This window comes from Hemitrygon akajei, chromosome 16 (assembly GCF_048418815.1).
Source record: "Hemitrygon akajei chromosome 16, sHemAka1.3, whole genome shotgun sequence".
NCBI lineage: Eukaryota > Metazoa > Chordata > Chondrichthyes > Myliobatiformes > Dasyatidae > Hemitrygon > Hemitrygon akajei.
Window position 1 is genome coordinate 48,339,904 of NC_133139.1, and position 25,994 is coordinate 48,365,897.

Consider the following 25,994-nt stretch of genomic DNA (forward strand, 5'->3'; position numbering starts at 1 on the left):
GATCAACACCCGGATGTTTCCCAACAACATCGCCAAAGATCAGCTACCTTGCTGTTATTGCGGGGAACCTGTCCCCGAATTGGCAATTGCATGTAGCATGTTACAGGGGTGGCCGGATTGGGGAGTACTTCATTGGCTGAGACCTTCCCAGGACTGCATCGCTAGTCCTTGCCGTTAGTTCTGTTTCTGTTATCCTATCTGCAATTATTGCAGCCAAGCCCAAACAATAAAGACTTCAGATTCTCGGTGTTTTGCGCGAAGTGACATTCAGTTGCTTGGAGCATCAGCTTCGGGCAGCTCAGAGCGAGCGATCGGCAATGCTGGCAGTCTCCAGTAGGGGCGCGGTGAGACTGCTGCAAGTGGAGCTTGGGAGCTGGGCGAGCACAGGACAGAGCCACTGCGATGTGAATCTGTTCGCGGATATCAGGCTGTCAAAGCAAGGGGGGAGCTTTCTGAGTGAAACGAGCACCCTCTGACTGTGCACACAAACCTGACTGCACCTCCTCCACCCGGAGCACGCAGAGACCCTCCTCCCTAACCAGCCGCAGCGCGGGGTGAATGGCACTGGCGATGGAGTAAGTGACTTCAATGTGATTCTGTGGATCCACGGGTCGGGTGTGGGTGGAGTGGGTGTATCACTAGACTGCTGTCTGTGGGCATTTCACTGGAAGGGTACAGTGTCTCGGGCTGGGACAGTGCCTGTACACTACTGGGTGCTTTGCGTTCAGCTGAGATTTCATTGTGGTCACACCTTCCCTTTGTTGCGGCACGCTGGTATTAGATTGTATTTTGATTTCAAATTGTGAAATGGCTGGGATGCGAGCGGTGCTTCTCACTGAACCCAATATGGCTGCAAAGCCTAAGATCTTGAAGCGAGGAGTGGGTGCCTGTTCAGCGTCCATCTCTGGGCGCGTCAGCCAGGGTTCATTCTTTTATTCAAGAATGTGACCACCGTGATCCGTTGTCGCCTCTGACCAGTTGTAAGCTGATGCTCCATCCTGACAGAAAGTTAGCTGCTTCAATTCTCTCTGTCTATTTCATGGGTGTAGCGAGAAAGCAAATTAACCGTTTATTGGACAATTTGTTTCAGCATGGTACCTAGGGTAGTTTGAAGCTTTCGGCGAATGGAGAACGAGGCAGTTTTTGTTTTTCCGAATGAACTAAAATCCACTATTGTGGACTGTCTTGATGACAGGTTGGCATTTTGAGAAATGTTTTACCGGGCAGGTTCCGGAAATGCAACCCCCTCCCCTGCAGCTGTGGGCAGGGTGGGTGGGTGAGTGGGTGGTGGGTGTTGAGGGGAGGGGAGGTGCTACGTCTTCCTTCAGCTTCCGGAGCAGCAACCCGGGTGAGCTACCACCTGCCGCTGGGTGTGAGATGGGGCGAGCCTGGATCTGCGGGACTCTGACAGTGGAGTGCATTGAGAGAGAGCCCAGGACTCCCGAACTGTAGTGGCTGGGCTGCTCACTATCTCCCAACAGTTCTTCAGGTGTTCTTAGATGTTCAAATTTGCAACGGTCTGAGACATTACAAATGACATTCCGATAATGCATAATTAATTTTGCACATACATATACAGGCGCATTCTCACACATGAACGTAGCACATACGCATATACTTACAGCTACAAACATGTATATGGACACACACAGAATGCTTGAGGAACTCAGCAGGCCAGGCAGCGTCTATGGAAAAGAGCCTGATGAAGGGTCTAGGCCCGAAACGGCGACTCTATTCATTTCTAAAGATGCTGCCTGGCCTGCTGGGTTCCTCCAGCATTTAGTGCGAGTTGCTCAGATCTCCAGCATCTGCAGATTTTATCTTGTTTGTATATGGACGTGCTATACAGCTCACATGTTTTTACACGTGGGCGCACGTTTTCACAGGTAGGCACAGATACACGTGGATTTTTACCCATTGCACCCACATACAAACTTTGAGCAATTTTCCTTTAGGTTGCTCAGGAGTTGCAGTGCCAGAGATTGTTCCCACTCTATTGGAATATCATGCAATGAATTAGAAGTGCTTTGTGTCTTGTTCAGTAACTGGTTGTGTACAGCTAGCTGATGGATATCTTCCTGTACAACTGAATTACTGTCAGCATGCAAGAAATATTCAGAATGTGGTTACTGAGAACAGTCATGTACATCTTCACACCTTGAAGAAGAGTTATACAGGCATACTCATAGTACGTGTTGGAGCCATGGTGTACAGTCTCTACAGTGTGTATTGGAGGATTGTGTACAGTCTGACTACAGTGTGTATTGGATCAAGGTGTACAGTCTGACTGCAGTGTGTATTGGACCATGGTGTACAGTCTGACTACAGTGTGTATTGGACCATGGTGTACAGTCTGTCTGCAGTGTGTATTGGAGCATGGTGTACAGTCTGTCTACAGTGTGTATTGGAGCATGGTGTACGAACATGAGTGTAATGTATATTGGAGTCTTCATACAGGCATTTCTACAGAGTGTATTGGAGTCTTACATACAGGCATGCCTACAGAATGTATTGCAGCAGTGTTGCAGAAACCTGCCTGTTGTATTTTTTGTGACACATTGTACAGTTGTGTCTGCAACATTGATTGGAGCTGTGTTTTGCAGTCATGCCAACAATATATATATCGAGACTTGGTTTAAAGACATGCCTATACTATGCATTGCAGCAGGGTTGCACAGACATTCCTGCGATATTGACTGGAGACACATTTGTGCCTCCAGCATGCATTGGAGCCATGTTGTATCGAGGCATGCATGTTCTATATAGAAACTGCACATCATGTCCCTCATCTCATGTCATGGAATAATCCAAATAGAACATACAGGGTAAATGGTAGGGCATTGAGGAATGCAGTGGAACACAGAGATCTAGGAATAACAGTGCATAGTTCCCTGAAGGTGGAGTCTCATGTAGATAGGGTGGTGAAGAAGGCTTTTGGAATGCTGGCCTTTATAAATCAGAGCATTGAGTACAGAAGTTGGGATGTAATGTTAAAATTGTACAAGGCATTGGTAAGGCCAAATTTGGAATATTGTGTACAGTTCTGGTCACCGAATTATAGGAAAGATATCAATAAATTAGAGAGAGTGCAGAGACAATTTACTAGGATGTTACCTGGGTTTCAGCACTTAAGTTACAGAGAAAGGTTGAACAAGTTAGGTCTCTATTCATTGGAGCGTAGAAGGTTGAGGGGGGATTTGATCGAGGTATTTAAAATTTTGAGAGGGATAGATAGAGTTGACGTGAATAGGCTGTTTCCATTGAGAGTAGGGGAGATTCAAACGAGAGGACATGATTTGAGAGTTAGGGGGCAAAAGTTTAAGGGAAACACGAGGGGGTATTTCTTTACTCAGAGAGTGATAGCTGTGTGGAATGAGCTTCCTGTAGAGGTAGTAGAGGCCAGTTCAGTTGTGTCATTTAAGGTAAAATTGGATAGGTATATGGACAGGAAAGGAGTGGAGGGTTATGGGCTGAGTGCGGGTAGGTGGGACTAGGTGAGATTAAGAGTGCGGCACGGACTAGAAGGGCCGGAATGGCCTGTTTCCGTGCTGTGATTGTTATATGGTTATATGTCCTCAAGGTCTCACAACATGGTGGGCAGTGGGGATTGTGGGGAACGTGGAGGGGGGCAGATTGTGTTGGGTGAAGTGGAAAGTTCCCCGTTCTTTTAAGAGCTCTTAAAGATAGCGGAGTCAAGGGATATGGGGAGAAGGCAGGAACAGGGTACAGGAACAGGCAGGATTGTGGATGATCAGCCATGATCACATTGAATGGCGGTGCTGACTCAAAGGGCCGAATGGCCTACTCCTGCTCCTATTGTCTATTGTTTTGGGAATGACTAATGGAGAGTTATTCACGGGATGAGTTGGAGTGGTTTATGTTAACTACTAAAGAACAAGGGGGTGGGAGAGTAGGTAAGGGGATAGGATAACAAAGAGACGGTTGGGTTGGGAGGCCAGAATGAGAAGATTGGAGGTGAGTGGCTTCTTTGGGAAACTTGGAGAGGCTGTTGGTACCAGGATGATGATTTGAAAATGAGCAAAATATTGGGAAGGAGCTAAAGCACTTTTGAGATGGGTTTGCCAGTGCTGTCATGGAATATCAGGTTCAATGGATAACAGATCAGTGGAAGGGATGTGAGTTACCCTGGGGAATGAGAAGTGTGTGGAACTTGCTGCTAACTGTAGTGGTAGATGGAGGTGCTCATTCACTTGATTGCATCTTGAAGTACATGGTGCATGGAATGAGGCCATTCAGCCCATTTTCCCTGCTGAGCAAAGAGCTACTCACATCCCAGCCCCTAGGCTATGCTCTTGGCTTATGACACCTCAAGCATTTATACTTCTGAGGTAATAAGGGTTTCTGTCCCTGTCACCCTTTCAGGCAGTGAGTTCAAGACCTGGGTTTTAACTTTCTTATAATGCTTTGTTATATGACCCCAAATCCTCCCACTCACTGACCTAACCCCTACTTATCCCCAGCTTTTGCCTTGCAAAGGCAAAGAGATCCTTTCAGTTCACTTCACAGTTGAACTCCTCAATTAAATCCTCACTCAGTCTCCACTGTTAAGGGAAAACACTATCATGGTATACACTGAAGCAGCTGAGAGAACACTACACTTCACACAGCCAGACTTCATTCCTATGATAAGGCTGAAGACCTGCTCTCAAGAACTAGCTGTGTCTCTAGCCAAGCTGTTCCAGTATATTATTACACTAGCATGTACCCGGTAAAGTAGTTATGTGCAATGCACAAAATCAGCATGAATCCAGACAATTCAATTACTTCCCTGTCAGTCTGTCCTCAACCATCAGCACATAATGGAAGATGTCATTGACATTGGTGGTGTGACCCTCACCAGTAAGCTGCTGATCCAGGGTCAGTCTCACCAGGACCATTGTGGTCCAATTGTGGCTCAAAGAGCCGGTTCCAGATGAGGTGCGATTGACTGTTTGAAAGTATTTATCCAGTGGACTCAGGCCTCTACGTCACAGGCACATCAATCTGTATTATCAGTAGTATCTACAGGATGTGCTCCCTCAAGAAAGCAATTTCTATCATGAAAGACCCTTACCATCCGGGCTCTGCTATCTTCTCACATCTGCCACTGGGCAGGAGGTACAGAAACTGAAATCCCTCACCACCAGGTTCAGGAATGGCTACTTCCTTTTAGCTATTCTGTTCCTGAACCAACCGGCACAACCTTAATCACTGCAGTTTAGACACAGTCTGAACACTTGGACTGCTTTTGTACTACAATAGGTATTATTTGTTCAAATTATATTCGTCCTTGTATAATTTAATTTAATTTATATTTAGTTTGTATTTTTCTTCTGATGCTATGTGCAAATGACAATAAAATCAAATTTGACTTTCTCTTTGACTAAATGTGACATCGAGACACCCTGATAAAACTGGCTAATGGGAATCAATTAAAAATAACTTGCAGTGGCTAGAGTCACAGCTCACACTAATTGTTGTGGTTGTTGGAGGTCTTGTCATCCCAGCCCCACAACAACACTGCAGGAGCAACTCAGGGTGGTGTTCTTGGCCTATCTATCTTCCCGACACTCTCAATGTCATGGTAAATTCTCAACAAACTCATGCACAATTCCTCATACAACAAGACCTGGATAACAAAGGGTGAAAAGTGGCTAGTAATATTTGAACTAAATCTCCATATAGCTGCATCTTCAAATAAAGAAAGTTTTTATTGACACTCTGTACTTTTACATTTGCTGGGTTCTGGGAGGCACCATTGATCAGAAATTCATATGGACCAGCCACATAAGTCCTATGGCTTTAAGCACACATCAAGGGCTGGGTGTCCAGTGATGAGGGGCTCACCTCCTGACTTCCCAACGTCTACAACTATCTGCAGTGCGTGATGTACACCCTGTACTTGCTGGAGCAGTACAGACCCAACAACTCTCAAGAAGCCCAACACTAACTTCCCTCAGCTACGCCTTCCCATGCCTCCAGAATTCTGTACCCATTGTATGTGAACAACCTGTGACTTCTGCGCTGGGAAGGATAAGCAGCGACCCATCTTTCTGTAGTATTAGCAGAGTTACTCGGCTGCACATTTCCAACAAGTGATGATAGGGACACAGTGTGTTCCAGGTGCAATTCTAAAGAGGATTTTACTCTGAAAGGCAGACGCCGGAAAATCCTATTGAACAGTTCTCATGTCCACGTATCATGGAGCTTTATCTAAAGCACTGCTCCCTAAATCCACCTGTGTGAAATAATTGCACATAATTCCAGTATGTTCTAGAAACTTGGTAAACTCAGCCTCTGTCCTCTGTGCATACGATGTACGATTATCGTCACATACATGCCTTTTTGTGTGCATGGATGATACCTCCACATTCTGCTCAGGTGCAGAAGGAAACTACTGGGGCTTCCTCCTGTGATAATTAAAGATCTTACTTCTATGAGAGATGATGTCAGCATTAGCCCAGAGTAGGTTTTCTGAAGGTGAGACAAAATTTCTTGCTTGTAGGAGAATGAACAGTGTGGAAGTGTCAAAGGGTCTTGGAGATCTATAGATCCCTGAAGGTAGCAGGACAGCTGTTCAAAGGTAAATGGGGTACATACAGTATTTGTACTGAATTTATAGGATTACAGGCAAAACTAGCAATTACTGCGGAAAATATATCTCCCTTGAGAGGGAAGCAGTCCATCTGGTGAAGGTGCCCCTACTGGGCTGCTGGGGAGGAGTTAACCCCCGTGACGAGGAAGGATTGGTGATCTTTTTTCAAGTGCTGGAAGTGTTTTGAGATCCCTGCAGCCTTCGTGCTTCCTAGTGGCAAAACATGTACTTTCTACAGGTGCTTTGAAGTGACTAGGACCAGCAGCTGTGGTGGATTTTGCAGATGAACGTATCGTAGAGTATTAGAAATAAAACTGGAATGTGCCAACTTGTTCAACCATGAGCAGCATGACAGCAAAGACACAAAGATCCACGTCAGGACAAACACACAGAGAGAACACCAGGGCAGATAGATCACACACAAAATGCTGCAGCAACTCAGCAGGCAAAGCAGCATCTACGGGAAAGAGTAAACAGTCGATGTTTCAGGCCAAGACCCTTAATTAAGACTGGAAACATCTTTTTCCTGATGAAGGGTCTTGGTCTAAAACAGCAACTGTTCACTCTTTCTCATAGATACTGCCTGGTCTGCTGAGTTCCTCCAGCATTTTATGTGTGTTGCTTGGATTTCCAGCATCTGCAGATTTTCTCATCTTTGTACCAGGATAGACACACACACGACCTGGTGTGTATGCTTATGACATATGAACATACCAGGACAGATACACACACACACACACACACATGACCTGGTGTGTATGTTTATGACATATGAACATACCAGGACAGATACACACACACACACACACACGACCTGGTGTGTATGTTTATGACATATGAACATACCAGGACAGATACAACACACACACACACACACGACCTGGTGTGTATGTTTATGACATATGAACATACCAGGACAGATACAACACACACACACACACACACACACACACACACGACCTGGTGTGTATGCTTATGACATATGAACATACCAGGACAGATACAACACACACACACACACACGACCTGGTGTGTATGTTTATGACATATGAACATACCAGGACAGATACAACACACACACACACACACACACACACACACACGACCTGGTGTGTATGCTTATGACATATGAACATACCAGGACAGATACAACACACACACACACACACACACACACACGACCTGGTGTGTATGCTTATGACATATGAACATACCAGGACAGATACAACACACACACACACACACGACCTGGTGTGTATGCTTATGACATATGAACATACCAGGACAGATACAACACACACACACACACACGACCTGGTGTGTATGTTTATGACATATGAACATACCAGGACAGATACAACACACACACACACACACGACCTGGTGTGTATGTTTATGACATATGAACATACCAGGACAGATACAACACACACACACACACACACACACACACACACACGACCTGGTGTGTATGCTTATGACATATGAACATACCAGGACAGATACAACACACACACACACACACACACACACACACACACACACACACACACACACACACACACACACACACACACACACACACACACACGACCTGTGTGTATGTTTATGACATATGAACATACCAGGACAGATACAACACACACACACACACACACACACACACACACACACACACACACACACACACACGACCTGTGTGTATGCTTATGACATATGAACATACCAGGACAGATACAACACACACACACACACACACACACACACACACACACACACACACACACACACACACACACACACACACACACACACACACACACACACGACCTGGTGTGTATGTTTATGACATATGAACATACCAGGACAGATAAACACACACACACACACACACACGAACTGGTGTGTATGTTTATGACATATGAACATACCAGGACAGATACAACACACACACACACACACGACCTGGTGTGTATGTTTATGACTTATGAACATACCAGGACAGATAAAACACACACACACACACACACATGACCTGGTGTGTATGCTTATGACATATGAACATACCAGGACAGATACAACACACACACACACACACATGACCTGGTGTGTATGTTTATGACATATGAACATACCAGGACAGATACACACACACACACACACACACACACACACACACACACACATGACCTGGTGTGTATGCTTATGACATATGAACATACCAGGACAGATACAACACACACACACACACACGACCTGGTGTGTATGCTTATGACTTATGAACATACCAGGACAGATACACACACACACACACATGACCTGGTGTGTATGTTTATGACATATGAACATACCAGGACAGATACAACACACACACACACACACACACATGACCTGGTGTGTATGCTTATGACATATGAACATACCAGGACAGATACAACACACACACACACACACATGACCTGGTGTGTATGTTTATGACATATGAACATACCAGGACAGATACAACACATACACACGACCTGGTGTGTATGTTTATGACATATGAACATACCAGGACAGATACAACACACACACACACACACACACACACACACACACACACACACACACACACACACACACACACACCACACACATGACCTGGTGTGTATGTTTATGACATATGAACATACCAGGACAGATACACACACACACACACACACACACACACACACACACACACACACACGACCTGGTGTGTATGCTTATGACATATGAACATACCAGGACAGATACACACACACACACACACACACACACACACACGACCTGGTGTGTATGCTTATGACATATGAACATACCAGGACAGATACACACACACACACACACACACACACGACCTGGTGAGTATGCTTATGACATATGAACATACCAGGACAGATACACACACACACACACACACACACACGACCTGGTGTGTATGCTTATGACATATGAACATACCAGGACAGATACAACACACACACACACACACGACCTGGTGTGTATGTTTATGACTTATGAACATACCAGGACAGATACAACACACACACACACACATGACCTGGTGTGTATGCTTATGACATATGAACATACCAGGACAGATACAACACACACACACACACACGACCTGGTGTGTATGTTTATGACTTATGAACATACCAGGACAGATACACACACACACACACACACACACACATGACCTGGTGTGTATGTTTATGACATATGAACATACCAGGACAGATACAACACACACACACACACACACACACACATGACCTGGTGTGTATGTTTATGACATATGAACATACCAGGACAGATACAACACACACACGACCTGGTGTGTATGCTTATGACATATGAACATACCAGGACAGATACAACACACACACACACACATGACCTGGTGTGTATGTTTATGACATATGAACATACCAGGACAGATACACACACACACACACACACACACACGACCTGGTGTGTATGTTTATGACATATGAACATACCAGGACAGATACAACACACACACACACACACACACACAACCTGGTGTGTATGTTTATGACATATGAACATACCAGGACAGATACAACACACACACACACACACACACACACACACACACACACACACACACACACACACACACACACACACACACACACACAACCTGGTGTGTATGTTTATGACATATGAACATACCAGGACAGATACACACACACACACACACATGACCTGGTGTGTATGCTTATGACATATGAACATACCAGGACAGATACAACACACACACACACACACGACCTGGTGTGTATGTTTATGACTTATGAACATACCAGGACAGATACACACACACACACACACACACACACATGACCTGGTGTGTATGTTTATGACATATGAACATACCAGGACAGATACAACACACACACACACACACACATGACCTGGTGTGTATGTTTATGACATATGAACATACCAGGACAGATACAACACACACACGACCTGGTGTGTATGCTTATGACATATGAACATACCAGGACAGATACAACACACACACACACACATGACCTGGTGTGTATGTTTATGACATATGAACATACCAGGACAGATACACACACACACACACACACACACACACACACACACACACACACACACACACACACACACACACGACCTGGTGTGTATGTTTATGACATATGAACATACCAGGACAGATACAACACACACACACACACACACACACAACCTGGTGTGTATGTTTATGACATATGAACATACCAGGACAGATACACACACACACACACACACACACACACACACACACACACACACACACACACACACACACACACACACACACGACCTGGTGTGTATGCTTATGACATATGAACATACCAGGACAGATACACACACACACACACACATGACCTGGTGTGTATGTTTATGACATATGAACATACCAGGACAGATACAACACACACACATGACCTGGTGTGTATGTTTATGACTTATGAACATACCAGGACACACACACACACACACACACACACATGACCTGATGTGTATGTTTATGACATATGAACATACCAGGACAGATACAACACACACACACACACACGCACACACACGACCTGGTGTGTATGTTTATGACTTATGAACATACCAGGACAGATACAACACACACACACACACACACATGACCTGGTGTGTATGTTTATGACATATGAACATACCAGGACAGATACAACACACACACACACACACATGACCTGGTGTGTATGTTTATGACATATGAACATTCTAGGACAGATACACACACACACGACCTGGTGTGTATGTTTATGACATATGAACATACCAGGACAGATACACACACACACACTCATGACCTGGTGTGTATGTTTATGACATATGAACATACTAGGACAGATACACACACACACACACACACACACACACACATGACCTGGTGTGTATGTTTATGACATATGAACACACCAGGACAGATACACACACACACACACACACACACACACGACCTGGTGTGTATGTTTATGACATATGAACACACCAGGACAGATACACACACACACACACACACACACACACACACACACACACACACACACACACACACACACACACACACACATGACCTGGTGTGTATGTTTATGACATATGAACATACTAGGACAGATACACACACACACACACACACACACACACGACCTGGTGTGTATGTTTATGACATATGAACATACTAGGACAGATACACACACACACACACACACACACACACACACACACACACACGACCTGGTGTGTATGTTTATGACATATGAACATACTAGGACAGATACACACACACACACACACACACACACACACGACCTGGTGTGTATGTTTATGACATATGAACACACCAGGACAGATACACACACACACACACACACACACACACACACACACACACACACACACACACACACACACACACACACACACACACATGACCTGGTGTGTATGCTTATGACATATGAACATACCAGGACAGATACAACACACACACACACACACACACACACACACACACACACACGACCTGGTGTGTATGTTTATGACATATGAACACACCAGGACAGATACACACACACACACACACGACCTGGTGTGTATGTTTATGACATATGAACATACCAGGACAGATACAACACACACACACACATGACCTGGTGTGTATGTTTATGACATATGAACACACCAGGACAGATACACACACACACACACACGACCTGGTGTGTATGTTTATGACATATGAACATACCAGGACAGATACAACACACACACACACACACACACACACACACACACACATGACCTGGTGTGTATGTTTATGACATATGAACATACCAGGACAGATACACACACACACACACACACACACACACACACACACACACACGACCTGGTGTGTATGCTTATGACATATGAACATACCAGGACAGATACACACACACACACACACACACACACACACACACACACACACACACACACACACACACACACACACACATGACCTGGTGTGTATGTTTATGACATATGAACATACCAGGACAGATACACACACACACACACACACACACACACACACACACACACGACCTGGTGTGTATGCTTATGACATATGAACATACCAGGACAGATACAACACACACACACACACACGACCTGGTGTGTATGTTTATATCATATGAACATACCAGGACAGATACACACACACACACACACACACACACACACACGACCTGGTGTGTATGCTTATGACATATGAACATACCAGGACAGATACACACACACACACACACACACACACACACACACACACACACACACACACACACACACACATACACACGTCCTGGTGTGTATGCTTATGACATATGAACATACCAGGACAGATACACACACACACACACACGACCTGGTGTGTATGCTTATGACATATGAACATACCAGGACAGATACACACACACGACCTGGTGTGTATGCTTATGACATATGAACATACCAGGACAGATACACACACACACACACACATGACCTGGTGTGTATGTTTATGACATATGAACATACCAGGACAGATACAACACACACACACACACACGACCTGGTGTGTATGTTTATGACTTATGAACATACCAGGACACACACACACACACACACACACACACACACACACACACACACATGACCTGGTGTGTATGTTTATGACATATGAACATACCAGGACAGATACAACACACACACACACACATGACCTGGTGTGTATGTTTATGACATATGAACATACCAGGACAGATACAACACACACACACACACGACCTGGTGTGTATGTTTATGACATATGAACATACCAGGACAGATACACACACACACACACACACACACACACACGACCTGGTGTGTATGCTTATGACATATGAACATACCAGGACAGATACAACACACACACACACACACATGACCTGGTGTGTATGTTTATGACATATGAACATACCAGGACAGATACACACAGGACAAACGGAGACAGTTGACTTTCACCTAAGACACACACAATTAGTTCAATGTTTGAAACCAGCAGGAGGGATTCCTCTTGATCCAAGCTAAGAATCCCTCGTTTGGCATGATGTGTGGGTTCCTCTAGGTCGGCTCATCTGGTCACACTGAGAGTGTGTGGTGGGCAGAGCAGGGATGATACACTAGAGGCCTCCTATCTGGGAAAAGGTTCTGGGATCAATCCTTAAATCATTAACCATATTTTTATTCCCACCCCTTTCCTGTCCCCAATCCACAGAAGGGCTCCACAAACCATCCCACCAGGAAACTAGACTCTTCCCACTTGAAGATATCATGTGCCATTCAACAGGCCGATGAGGCTGGAGCCTGTAACCTCCCTACATCACCTACTTCTGCCCCTCCTGGTCACCGTGTACTCCACCCTCACCGTGAGTGCACCCTCTACTAAGCTGCGCCAAGCCAACTCCCTGCCTCCTAACTCGCAAAGATCTCCCAGCATAAACCTCCCACTGAAATTAATCCTTCCAATTGAGAGTCCCATTACACGGTTTGATACAGGTGATATATGGAGCAAAACATCATTGCTCCAATACCTCCTGTCATGTCTTTTTGCCTGGGCATCTGTCCCATCCATTGGGAATGGGGCTGAGAGGCTGGCACAGGAGCATTGGAGATGGGGCTGAGAGGGTGGTACAGAGGCATTGGAGATGGGAGTGGAGGGTGGTACAGGGGGATTGGGGATAAGAGTGAGAGGGTGATACAGGGGCATTGGAGATGCAGTGAGAAGGTAGTACAGAGGGCATTGGAAATGGGAGTGAGTGGGTACTATGAGTACATTGGGGATGGGGGTGAGAGAATGATACAGGGGATATTGGGAGTGGGGGTGACAGGGTGGCACAGGGGCTTTGGAGTTGGGGTGAGAGGGCAGTAGAGGGGCATTCAGGATGGGGGTGTGAGGGAGGGAGGGGAATTGGGGATTGGAGTGAGATTGAAGGAGGGGCATTGGGTTTGGGTTGGGATTTAGGGAGCATTGGGTATGGGGTGAGAGGGAGGGAGGGGATTTGAGGATGTGAGTGAGAGGGAGGGAGCGGAATTGGGGATATGGGATGAGAGGGTGGGGTATTGTAGCTGGGTGTGAAGCACGGAGGTTGTTGGCTTTGGGTTCAGAGGAAGGGAGGGGCATTGGGGTATTTTTGAGTGGGAGGTAAGTACAGTTCAAAGTTCAGAGTAAATTTATTATCAAATTACTGTACATGTATGTCACCATATACAACCCTGAGATTCACTTTCTTGAAGGCATACTCAATAAATTCTTAATAGAATAGTAACCCTAATAGAATCAAAGAAAGACCACACCAACCTGGGTGCAAAAGACAACAAAACGTGTAAATACAAAAATAAAGAAAAAATAATAAATAAATAACCAATAAATATTGAGAACATGAGATGATGAGTCATTGAAAGTGCGTCCATAGGTTGTGGGAACAATTCAATGGTGGGACAAATGAAGCTGAGTGAAGTTATCTCGAGAGCCTGATGCAGAGGGGTAATAACCTGGCGGTGTGAGTCCTGAAGCTCCTGTATCTTCCTCCTGATGCCTGCAGTGAGAAGCGAGCATGCCCTGGGTAGTGGGGGTCCCTGATGATGGATGTTGCTTCTCAGCAACAGTGCTTCGTGTAGATGTGCCAAATGTTTGGGAGAGCTTCCCCCATGAGTGACTGGGCCATATACCCATTATATTTTTGAGATTTTCTGTTCAAAGGCATTGGTTTTTCCATAACAGGCTATGATTCAGCCAGCCAATATGCTCTCCACTACACATCTATAGAAGCTTGTCAAAGTTTTAGATGTCATGCTGAATCTTTGTAAGTTCCTAAGGAAGTAGAGGTGCTGCCATGCTTTCTTCATAATAGCTCTTACATGCTGGGCCCAGGACAGGTCCTCTGAACTAATAACACAGAGCTGACCCTCTTCGCTTCTGATTCTCCAATGAGGACTGGCTCATGGGCCTCTGGTTTCCTCCTCCTGGTCAATAATTAGCTCTTTGATTTTGCTGACATTGAGCAAGAGATTGTTGTTAAGGCATCACAGCCAGATTTTCAATCTCCCTCCTATATGCTGATTTGTCACCACCTTTGATTCGGCCAACAGCAGTGGTGTCATCAGCCAACTTGCATACAGCAATGGAGCTGTGCTTAGTCTCACAGTTGTAAGTGTAAAACGAATAGAGCAAGGAGCTACGCACTCAGCCACGTGGTGTACCTGTGCTGATGGAGATTGTGGAGGAGATGTTGTTGCTAGTCCAAACTGTTTGGAGTCTGCAAGTGAAGAAACTGTGGCGATACTGTAGAGATCATAGTAAAAGGGAGGTAGGAGCTTTCGGGGTAGGGCTGAGGAGGTTGGATCATTGAGGAGGGGGTGAAAGAGCGACACGTGCAAGATTTGTTGTTCTGTTGCATTGAGAAGGAAGGCCAGTGCATTTTCCCAGCAGCTCGTGCACTCCAACAGATAGTCTCAGCAGAAGAGGTCCGAGTGTTACCTGAACACTTTCAAGCAGCACACTGTGTGGCCCAGAGAAGGCTGGAAATACCAAAGAACCAATGCAATAGGTTATCAAAGTCCAGTGCCTTCAGCTGTTGGTTGAGCTATCCGATGATTACAGCCATGTGCTTTACTTCTTCAATTTGTTGACATTTTGCAGGGTTAAGTCAGATAAATCTTCATTTTCCAAAACCGGCTTGGCTGGCAGATGGAGATTAATGAACCAACTCTACAGTATTTAAAAAAATTCACCAGTAGATAATTGCAGAAAATCTGCCTTGACATCAGACTCCAAGTTGAAGCTTGCAATTTGGTTAGTTCCTGCTAAACCTTTGACCATTTCCTGGTTTCGGAAAGTCAACTTTCAATTTGCAGTCAACTTTCTTTCAATGCAACATTGCCAGAATCAAAATATTTAAAGAAAGATAGAACTTGTATTCAAATGTCCGTATTCATACTGTAAGGATACCCTAAGTGTTTTGCAACCAGCTAAACATTTTTAGTGTGGTTACTGTTCAATGTTTCCTTTAATTTTTTTTAATGGCTGCGTGGACCAACCATTGGTCTGAGCAGGAAACTTTTACACAGCCTGAAAACTGCGCGGCACTTTAAATGTTTTTCAAAAATATGTCAGTGTTCAGCATGATGGCGGTTTACAGTGTTGCAACTTGAAACACAGGCAATGTAAATACTTTGAAGCTCTAAAATGTTTCAAAGTAAGGTTGTATCACATTTATATTTTAGAAAATTTATGGAATATATTCATTAATGCATAATTAATTACAAGGTATTCACAATCATATTAACATAGATTTCAAGACTATGTTAACAGATTTCAAAATTATATTAACATTATATAAAAGAAACTTGCAGCTGCATTGCAACAAAGGTTATGTGCACAGGAGCGTTCCAGTTACTGTGCGGCTTAGAGGGAACAGTGTTATGGTTGTAGTACAGGAACATGTCAGCATTGTCCATGGGCAGAAATGATTGGGAGACCACCTATTTTCCTGAAAAATCTGTAGGTCATGTTCTGAACCATGGGGATTTGTACCTGGATGGAGTCTTCCTAAGAGGAGTCCACTCATAGCGATGGCTGCCCAGTATCCTTTGCAGCTCAATGTCTTCAGGTTATCTGTCACTGAACCTTCTTTTTCTAACATAGATGGAAGAATACCAACAAAGGTTTCACTGCGAGCTGAAGTGGAAACAGAAATCTGTCAGCTTGAAAGAGTTGACCTGGTTCACATGTGGGAAGAAGTACTGTGGGGTTAAAGGTCAAATGAACTAGTCATGAAAACATAATGGGAAGGTTACTGTAAATGTTAAATGGGAAGGTGGTATACAGAATCAGCCTTGAAACCTCTCTGTACCCAGAACCCAAAAGCCATGATGGCAACACTGCTCAAATGTACTCCATATACACTGCCTTTTGGATTAGATTTTTAACTGTAGTCTTATTGGTCTCATTCATCTATCATAGTCATAAAGTCATAAAGCTTAGAAATGGGCCCTTTGGCCTAACTGATCCATGATGACCAAGATTCCCATCTGTGCTAGTCCCATTTGCCTATATCCCTCAAAACCTTTCCTCTCTGTGTACCTGTCCACAGCAAGATTTTGGAGAATGGGAATTCTGGGCATTACAAAATGGGATCATTGCTCACTGGATGGCTTGAGTCTATTCCAGCCCATTCCCTGTGCTCGGTCTCTGCCTTACTCCATTGATGTTTCACAGCCTCATGTTGCCATGGAGACCAGTCATCCCATGAGGCAGAAGAGGCCTCAGGTGGCAGATACTGAGGCACATCTCTCAGACTATTCCCGCTGGCCATTAGACATCGTAGCTTTTAAGCTTTCCTTAAAAGCAGATAAAACAATTTAAATAATGAATAAAAATCTTTAAAATACTTAAAATAGTTTGAAAGAATATTAAGTTTACTTAAAACACCTTTAAGTGTTGTGAATTAATTAAAAGCATTGATAAAGTTGAAAAAACACATTTATGTGCACTTTACTGAATCAGTAACCTCCTCTTCCCACCTCCGTCTGCTGTCAGATTTCCCAGGAACAGTGGGAGACTGACTGAAATACAAGGACGTCCATCTTGCAATCTGCAACGATAAAATAGCAGCAGAGATGGGTGTAATGGGATGAAAACACTGTCCCATCTTTCAATGTTACTTCTTCTCCTTTAACCTAACCGAGTCCTGGCCACCATTACGTGGGAAGGGAAGTTTAATATTTCACACTATATGTTTCTTCATGACTTTTAAAGTTGCTTCACATTGTTCTAGTAGCCTGGCTTAGATATTATTCCACGAAAGGTGGTGCACATCAGACCAATTGTCCACCATTGTCCCTGTACCTAAAAAGGCCGAGTTAACATGTCTGAACAACTGGCGCCCTGACGCACTCACCTCAACAATAAGCAAATACTTTGAAAGGCTGGTTAAGGATTACATGCTACCACCAATACTGGACCCCCGACAGTTCACCTACCAACACAACCGATTGACAGGTGACGCAATACACAATAGCCACAACTCAACACACCGTCCTGACACATCTGGAGAAGAAGGATGCTTATGTGAGAATGCTGTTCTTGGACTACAGTTCAGCATTCAGCACCATCACTCCATTCAGGCTCGACAAGAAGCTCAGAGACCTCAGCCTTCACCCTGCCTTATGCAGCTGGATCTTGGACTTCCTGCCAGATCCCTGGCAGGTGGGAAGAGTGGGCTCCCCCAGGGCTGTGTACTAAGCCCCCTCCTTTACTCTCTGTATACCCATGACTGTGTTGCTCCAATCTGCTAATTAAATTTGCTGATGACACCACACTGATTGACCTAATCTCAAATAATAATGAGGCAGTCTACAGAGAAGAAGTCGTCACCCTGACACAGTGGTGTCAAGAAAACAACCTCTCCCTCAATGTCACAATATCAAAGGAGCTGATTGTGGACTACAGGAGGAATGGAGACGGGCTAACCCCTATTGACATCAATGGATCTGGGGTTGAGAGGGTGAACAGCTTTAAGTTCCTTGGCATTAACATCACTGTGGATCTCACGTGATCTGTACATACTAGCTGTGTGGTGAAAAAGGCACAACTGCATCTCTTTCACCTCAGAAGGTTGAAGAAGTTTGGTATGAACCCCCAACTTTCTACAGGAGTACAAATGAGAGCATCCTGCGTGGCTGTATCACTGCCTGGTATGGGAACTGTTCTTCCCTCAATCACAGGAATCTGCAGAGAGTGGTGTGGACAACCCAGCACATCTGTAGATGTAAAGTTCCCACTATTCAGGACATTTACAAAAACAGGTGTGCAAAAAGGGCCTAAAGGATCAAGTCGCCCCAACCACAAACTGTTCCAGCTTTTACTGTCTGGGAAATGGTACCGCAGCATAAAAGCCAAGACCAACAGGCTCCGAGACAGCTTCTTCCATCGGGCCATCTGACTGCTTAATTCATGCTGACGCAACTGTATTTCTGTGTTATATTGACTATCCTATTGTACATAATATTTATTATAGATTACTATAATTGCACATTTCACATTTAGATGGAGACGTAACATAAAGAGTCTTACTACTCGTGTATATGAAGGATGTAATCAGTGGGATTGATTTTTAATTGCTGCTGTGGCTTCCACATCATCCACACAGCAAAACGGACCAATGATATTTGGTCTTTGCCAGGAAAAAGAAAATGTTCAGAGATGCCAAATGAAAGCATAATAAAACAACTTTCTACCAAAAACATCTGTGGATAATTTTGATTTATTTCAGTCAGCGCATCCTGTGGAAAATGTGTCTTTGAGAGTGATAGTGGGCAAGTTCAGGAGGAAGAAGACCAGTTTATCAGGCTGAGTAATGTTTATTTTCAAAGAAAATGTGAAAGACTAAAAGGATTAGGCTGAATTCTTGATGTGTTGAATTCTAGATAATAGATTGGAGAAAGCTTCACACAGAGTCTGCATGTAAGGAATGAAAGTTACCAGAATCAGAATCAGATTAATTATTACTGATGTATGATGTGAATTCTACTGTGTTGTGGCAGCAGTGCAAGGCAAGACATAACAATCCATAAATTACAAAAATAAAGAAATAGCACAGTGAGAAAAGGAATAATGAGATAGTGTTTATGAGTTTTTGGACTATTCAGAAATCTGATGGCAGAAGGGGTTAGTGGGTCATCCAGCTCCAGTACATTTTCTCTGATGGTGGTAATAAGATAAGGACCTGTCCCAGATGGTGAAGGTCCTTAATAATGGAAGCCAACTTCATGAGGCACTGCCTCTTGAAGATGTTCTTGATGGTGGGGAAGATTGTGTCGTGATGGAGATGGCTTCCCTTGCTTAATGATATTGGTCCCAAAGGTTGGGAGCGCCTTCTGCACAGCCTCTTGTGATCCTGTACATTGGAGCTTCCGTACCAGGCCGTGATGCAGCCAGTCAGAATGCTTGCCACTCTACATCTGTAGAAATTTGCTACAGTCTGTGGTGACATTCCAAATCTCCTTGATGCCCAAGAACTTGAAGCATTAGCTCTTTCCACCACTGACCCCTCAATGGGCACTGGTGTGCATTCTCCCAACTTTCCCTCCTTGGTCTTGCTGGTGTTGAATGCAAGGTCGTTGTTGTAACACCACTCAACCAGCTGATTTATCTCACTCCTGTACACCTCCTTGTCACCATCTGAGATTCTACCAACAGTGGTGCCATCAACAAATTTATAGGTGGCATTTGAGCTGTACTTAGCCATAAAGTCATGAGTGTAGAGAGAGAACATTGGGCTACGGACAGTTCCTTGAGGTGTGAGTGTGTTAATTGTCAGTGAGGACAAGATGTTATAACTGATCCACACTGACTGTGGTCTCCTGATGAGAAAGTTAAGGATCCAGTTGAAGAAGGAGGTACAGAGGCCCAGGTTTCGAAGCTTGCTTAGCACTGAGGGAACTGAGAGGACTGAGGTGCTGAACATTGAATTGTAATCAGCAAACGGTAGTCTGATGTATGGCTTGTAGCTATCTAGTTGTCCTCAAAAGGAGTGGAGAGCCAGTGAGTTTGCGTCCACCCTAGACCTGTTGAAGCAGTAGGCGAGTTGCAGTGGGTCCAGGACCTTGCTCAGCTAGGAGTTAATTCCAGCCATAACTAACATCTTGAAGCATTTCATCACATAGACGGGAGTGCTACCAGGCAATAATTGGTGAAGCATCCCGATCTTCATACGCACTGGTATGGTTGATGCCTTTTTGAAGCAGGTGGGAACCTTCGACTACAGCAGTGGAGAGATTGAAGTCTCTCATCAGTTCATCAGCACAGGGTGTCAGTACCTTGGCAAGTACCCTAACCCTAACCCTGACCCTGGTGCCTTGCTAGGGGTTCACCCTTTTGAAGGATGTTCTGCCGTTTACCTTTGAGACAGAGAACGCAGGATCATCAGATGCTGTGAGGGTTTGCACTGTTATTCTTCCCTTCAAAGTGTCCATAAAAGGCATGGGCTCATTGATACAGTTAGGTTTCACCTTGCAGGGAGCAAAGGCATGCAGACCCTTCCATAGCTCACCGTGTCGCTAATTTCACATGGAAGTGCCTTTTTACTCTCACAATGTCCTTTTGTGGCTTGCAACTAGACTTACAGTGTTGTAGGATTCTGGGCCAGTCATCTTGAATGCCACAGATCTAACCTTCAGCAGACTGTGAGTCTCTTGGTTCATCCAGGGCTTTTCATTTGTGAAGACATGATATGTTGTTGCAGGCACACACTCATCCCTGAAGGGTCTTGATAAAGTCAGTGATGGCTGTGACATATTCATTCAAATCCCTAAATATGGTCCTGTCCACTGAGTCAAAGCAGACCTGCAAACACACTCGTGCCTCTGTTGACTTCAACTTCACAGTCCTCACCACTGGTACTATTAGGTTTTGCCTTATATGAAGTAATGTCTCATCTCCCCCATGAGCTGAGTGTCTTTTATGCACACTTTGAAAGGGAGAATAACACTATACTTGTGCAAAAAATTATTTCTACTTCTAGCATATATGCATATAATCTCTGCCTGTGTGCTGGGAGTAAACCTTCAGCCGGGTGACTGAAACCTGACCAAGTGCGGGCGTGGGATAGCACAGTCAACTTTCTTATTGAGGATGGAGTGTGTTGGCTTCTCTGGTTCTGCAGGTAACATGTTGGTGATAACTGAACAATTCAGTGTGTGAATTTACTGAACAAAGTTTTACTGATCATGTAGAAAGGTCACGTTTACACTTGGAATATCATCACTGGCCACAATATCTCTGACTTGTATGAGTAATGTGAGTCATTACATTGAATACAAATCCTAACCAATGTACATGATAAGAGAGGTGGAAATAATTTGAGCACACCCCTGTTTAAGAGTCTGTCCAAGTTGGATGTCAATGACTGAGGAACACAACAAATATGTTCCTCACCCAGAAAACGACCAAACCAGTGCTAATCAGAGCTTGTGCCAGAAAAACAAGTTACTGCAGGTTCTGCATCTTTTGCAGTTAGTGATTATACTGAGTAATGATCTGGTCATTTTCTGTAGGTTCCTATTCCAATGATAATATGCAGCCTTTCATGATTTGCACTTTAATGGCTAAGTCACATCTAAAATACATGATTAATTTTTTGGGATAGTGTTTAAAAATAGCAAAAGGTGAAATGTAAGGTATGTAGCTTATTTGCACTTCTAAGAAGCATTTAATAAACTTTCACACAAGAAGCTGTTAAGTAAAACTAAAATGTAAAAATCTTAGATAAATTAATAAGCTGGGTAGGGGATTGAACAGGCAGTAAAAGACAGAAAATTGGTGTAATGTATTTGTACTCAAAGAGGATGGAGTGACGAGTAGTGGGATCAGTGCTGGCCCTTAACTAAGTCTAGTGTCCATTTGGTCAAAGATTCAACACTTTGTGACACTCTGCGTGAGGAGAAAACTCACACGTTGATAGGTTAAATGATAAGACAAAGATCTGGCGAATGGATTTCAACTTTGGATAAGGTGACATTATCAATTTTGGACCATAAAGGGACATGTTTCATGTAATAATTGGATAGTCGAAAGCCTCAAAGGAGGCACAAGGAAACCCATCTCCCACTTTCAAATCTCTTACTATCTTTTCTTTCAGTTAGTCCTGAAGAAGGGTCTCAGCCCAAAACATCCGCTGTACTTCTTCCTATAGATGCTGCCTGGCCTGCTGTGTTCCACCAACATTTTGTGTGTGTTGCTTGTAATTCAAGGAGAATTAGTTCTCCATGTCAACAGATAATTAAAAGTTAGATGCAAGAAGCAATCAAAAAGTGATTATAATGTCTTCTCTGGTAAATGGCGGGCTTGAGTTAATAAGGAGGAAAGCTCGAGCCCCCACCACAGGGTAGTGTTAGTAACAGACCACCTTATTTGGAATTACATTGAAAAAACTCCAATTGCTCTCTAACCCCTTTTGTCAGGTTCAGACCAGGGATATTGTCAAGCAACTGAGACCAAACTCTCTAATGCAGCTGAGTGCTGTTGCCCTCTCTTCCTGTGTGACATTTCCTGAGGCAATCAACTCAGTAACAATAATGCACTTTTAACACAAAAACTTAATCAGACTAAAATGGAAACACAGTGGGCAGACCAAAAGAAGACTTAAGTCTGTGCTGGAGGTAGAGAGAAGGAAGTTGTGGAGGATTTCCTGAGTGCAGTGACAGGGTGACTGGAAACATTCGGGCTGCTGATTCCCAGCTCCAGTGATCTGGGTTCAGTCCTGACCTTCGATGCTGTCTGTGTGGATTTTGCACGTTTGTGCTTGGATTTCCTCCAGATGCTTTATGGTTTTTTTCCTCATGCCAAAGAAGGGCTGTTTGGTGGGTTAACTGCCCACAGGTGTAAGTGAAAGGTGGGATCTGGGTGGAGCTGATGCAAATGTCTGGAGGAACGAAGTAAGCTGAGTGTAAATGGGGACCTGATGGTGTGCGTGGGCTGGATAGGCCTTGTCAGTGCTCTGTGACTACATTTCCATGACAGCTCTCTGGAGCAAGAATTTCCAGCCTCTGTGGAAAGAAATTTCAACATTCTTTAGTAATCAAAAGGCCTCCTCATTCGAGACTCTCCCACTATTGGGAAGTTCTCAGCTTCTGCCCTGCCATACACTCTCAGGGTTTTACATGTTCCAGTAATATCTCTCCTTATTCCTCTCGACTCTAAAGAATCTAATTCCTTCCTGGCAGTGAACACTCCCATCCCAAGAATTAGCCCGTTCAATCTCTGTGGACTGTCCAAAGCCATTGTAACCTTACTTAAATAAAGCGCTCAAAGCTGTGAATGATATTCTTGGTGAGGCCCCTATAAAACCTCTCTAGTTTTAATCTCTAATCCCTTGCTGTGCCTGCACACAAGAACACCCAGATCCCTCTGTACGCCATACGTTTGCAGTCACTGTTCATTTAAACATCAGTCTGTCTTTTGATTCCTCTTATTGAAGTGGCTGACTTTATCTTTCCTACACTTAATTTCATTCGCCAACTTTTCAGCCATTCCTTCAACCTTTTGCAGCATCCAAATTACCTCATGCTCTCCCACCAGTTTTCATGTCATTAATAAATGGATACCTCAGCTGCTGTCCCTCCTATATATAATAAATAAATGAATGAGGGAGAACCAAGGACTGATTTGTGGGAACTTGACTAGCTACATTATTTCTCATTTATTCCAACTCATTGTCTTCAATGTGATAACCAGCCTTCAATCCATTGTTATCACATCTCCAAGCTCTGTGTTATCCTGTGTGCTAAGCTTTTATGGGGCACCATATCGATTGCCCTTTGAAATTTAAACACACAGCATCTACAGGCTCTCCTTCATCAAGCCTACGTGAAGATCTCGATCATAGACTCATAAGCATGGAAATTGGCCATTCAGTGCAATTCGCCCATCCAGACCAACTTGCCCGAGTTTTGTTGATATCCCTCTAGGCTTTTTCTATCTATGTACCTGTTCAAATGTCTTAAACATTGTAATTGCATCCACACTACAACTTCTTTCAGCTGTTAGTTTCATATAATCACCACCCCACGTGAAATATTTGCCTCTGAGGACCATTTAAAATCTTTCTCCTCTCACTTTAAACCAATGCCCACCTGCTTTGGACACTCCTACCCTGGGAAAAGACTTTGGCTTTTCACCTTATCTGTAAAGTCAGCCTCTTACTCTCCAGGGAAGCAAGTCCCAGCCTACCTACCCTACAACGCAAGCCCTTCAGTCCCAGCTACATCCTTCTTTGCACCTTCTCCAGGTTAATGACATCTTTCCTACAGCAAGACAACTAGAACAATACAGAGTAGTCCAAATGTGGCCTGACCAATGTCTTGTACAACTGTGAAATGAAGTTCCTACTCATTGGGGATAGGGATAGAATGGAGAAACAGGAGGAGTTTATGGGTGACCTTAATGATGCTGTACTAGGTTGTGTTCACCAGATTCACTGGATTACAATGCCATACACAGAGCACTGTTGCATGTCCCTTATGGAACTCATAGATTAGGTCTGATAAGTCAGTAACTAGTTGCGTTTCAGTGGGTAGCCTCTTGCCTTCGTTAGGACAAAATCCCAATCTGAGTCACATCTTCATGTCCAAGACAAAGTCAAGTTTGTTGTCACACGCCTGTATGCAAAGGTGCAATGAGAAACTTCCTTGCAGGTACATAGCATTCACAAGAAAAACAAATTAAGTACAATGATAC

At 44.0% G+C, this 25,994-nt stretch overlaps 1 protein-coding gene across 1 annotated transcript in view; it reads left to right on the top strand.

Moving 5' to 3' along the window:
* The first annotated feature begins 346 nt into the window (after positions 1-346).
* Positions 347-25,994, top strand: part of palm1a (paralemmin 1a) — a 250,110-nt gene continuing 224,462 nt past the window's right edge. The window contains exon 1 of the mRNA XM_073068837.1: positions 347-575. Within this exon, the coding sequence (XP_072924938.1) occupies positions 559-575 (17 nt within the window). The 5' untranslated portion in view covers positions 347-558. The remainder of the gene's footprint in view (positions 576-25,994) is intronic.